The sequence below is a fragment of the Peromyscus maniculatus genome, chromosome 18, assembly GCF_049852395.1.
Source record: "Peromyscus maniculatus bairdii isolate BWxNUB_F1_BW_parent chromosome 18, HU_Pman_BW_mat_3.1, whole genome shotgun sequence".
Taxonomy (NCBI): Eukaryota; Metazoa; Chordata; class Mammalia; order Rodentia; family Cricetidae; genus Peromyscus; species Peromyscus maniculatus.
In genome coordinates, this window is record NC_134869.1 from 53,919,560 (window position 1) to 53,921,806 (window position 2,247).

The 2,247-nt window shown below is 35.8% G+C and overlaps 1 protein-coding gene across 1 annotated transcript; it reads right to left on the bottom strand.

The window, feature by feature from the left end:
* Positions 1 to 495: 495 nt before the first annotated feature.
* On the bottom strand, positions 496 to 1,434 carry LOC102917645 (olfactory receptor 6C3-like). Its single transcript, XM_006998962.2, has one exon. It carries the CDS (start codon positions 1,432 to 1,434, stop codon positions 496 to 498), a length of 939 nt encoding a protein of 312 aa, XP_006999024.2.
* Between the last annotated feature and the right edge of the window lie 813 nt (positions 1,435 to 2,247).

Below are 2,247 nucleotides of genomic sequence, written 5' to 3' on the forward strand. Positions count from 1 at the left end.
TAACCTTATAACACTTGAGAAATTTTTGTTCTTATTTTCAAATTAAAGCATTGAGGTTTAGAGAGATTTAATAACTTTCAATAATTCACATGACTAGCAGTTATTAAATATCATCAGATTATGAATAAATAATATTTTCTTCAAAACAGAACTACATAGCCTATAATTTATTAAAAGAGAAATATGGAGATATTTTTGATTTTATCAATATAAAATATATAAGTCAAACAACAAACATTTTAGCCCCATTTGGTCATGTCACATTTCAAAACATAATTTCAGCTTATCTTACTTGAGTTGGTTTAACTTGTGCTTTGAATAATGAATTGAATGGAAATAGAGAGCCTTGTACTGCCTTCGATATATCCAACTTACCTGTGACAGAAAATAATACAAATTTCACTTTATCTTTATTAAATCTTCACAGTGGTATATTAACACATTAACACATTCTTTCATTAACACATTCTTTAATTAACACATTAACACATTCTTTCATTTGCTTCTGTAAAATGCGACTTTGTAAAATAAGTCTTTGAAAGCTCGTTTTACTTGCTGGTTCCTCAAGGTATAAATAAAGGGATTCAACATGGGAGCAATTGATGTGTTGAGAACAGCTACTGCTTTTGTTAATGATGCCCTTTCTTGTGCAGAAGGTTTCACATAGTTAAAAATGCAACTTCCATAGGACATAGAGATGACAATCATGTGAGAGGAACAGGTGGAGAAAGCCTTTTTCCTCTGACTGGCAGATGGGAACCTCAGAATGGTGCTGATGATGCAGATGTATGACAGAATCACTAGAGCCAATGTGAACAGCAGAGTGACAAAAGCAAAGTAAAAGCCGATCATCTCTAGACTCCTTGTATCTGAGCAGGAGAGCTGTAAGATGGGAAAGTAGTCACAGGAGAAGTGATCGATGACATTAGAAGCACAGAAGTCTAACTTGAGGACCAGCATGAGTGGTGGGAAGATGGTCAGAAATCCTGCCAGCCATGAGGCGAGGACAAGAAGGGTGCAAACTTTCTGGCTCATGATGGTGGTGTAATGCAGTGGTTTGCAGATGGCGACATAGCGATCATAAGACATAGCAGTTAGAAGAAAGAACTCAGACACCCCCGTGGAGATGAAGAAAAATAACTGAGCCAAACAGTTGTTATAGGAAATTGTCTTGACTTTAGTAATTATTGACCCCAAAAATCTGGGGATGGAAACACTGGTGAATATAATTTCTAAGAAGGAGAAATTCTGGAGGAAGAAATACATAGGAGTCTTTAGGTGAGAGTCTAGCAAGGTAAGGATGATGATGGTTACATTCCCAGTGAGACTTAGTATATAAGTTATTAATAAAAAGATGAAAAGTACAAGTCGAAGTTCTGGATCATCTGTTATGCCCAAGAGCACAAACTCTGTGATCACAGTGTGGTTTCTCATACTGATATTTTTCTTTGAACAAAATCTATTGGTGAAAGTGAAACAAAGAATTTAATTTAGTAATATGAAAGTTGACAGAGGACTAGAGTTAAAGGAAGATGGTGTATGAGGAAAGGGCTCTTAGGGAAGTCAAATAAAACTAAGAATATATGATAAAGCCATATATAGTCCTCCTATATTTTAAAGTAGCTAAAATAAGGTTTAAAAGAAGGAGACTAAATGGAAGTACTTTGCATGGGAAATCAACACTGCTCTAATAGCAGTAGGCTTTAAATTAAAACACTATTGCCAGGTATGAGACACCTCCCTATGAACTGTTGCCCAATCATCCCCCAGAAACTCTCAAAGCAACACAGACTATTGCCATTATTTTTGGTTTTCCACCAAAACTAGAAATTAATACCCTATTGCTGAAAATATCATATAGTTTAGATATAGAGTATTAGGATAGATAGAATACATAATATTTAATTTTAAACTAGGTTGGACAGTTTCATCATGTTGGCTACTATTCACAGTGCTGGAAGGTTCTATGCAGGCAGGGGAAGGTGAAGAGTAATAACTAGCCATATTCAGTTGTAGGTCCTTTGGGATGCAACACTGAACTGCCTGAAAATATATGCCCACCAGGTCAATAGTGACATGAATATTCTAAGGGTACCCAATAGCTTCCATATTGGATTTGAGACCTGCTCCAATGGAGGGAACACATGCCTGCCTCTGTAGAACTGGTCAAAAGTCTATGGACAGAGAGGTCACAGTTCCTCTTGGTGAATATTCTATGAATTTTTTTCAAATGGAAATGTAAACTTC

Excerpts from the sequence above, each read along its gene's own strand:
- LOC102917645 (XM_006998962.2), bottom strand. The coding sequence starts at position 1,434 with ATGAGAAACCACACTGTGATCACAGAGTTTGTGCTCTTGGGCATAACA.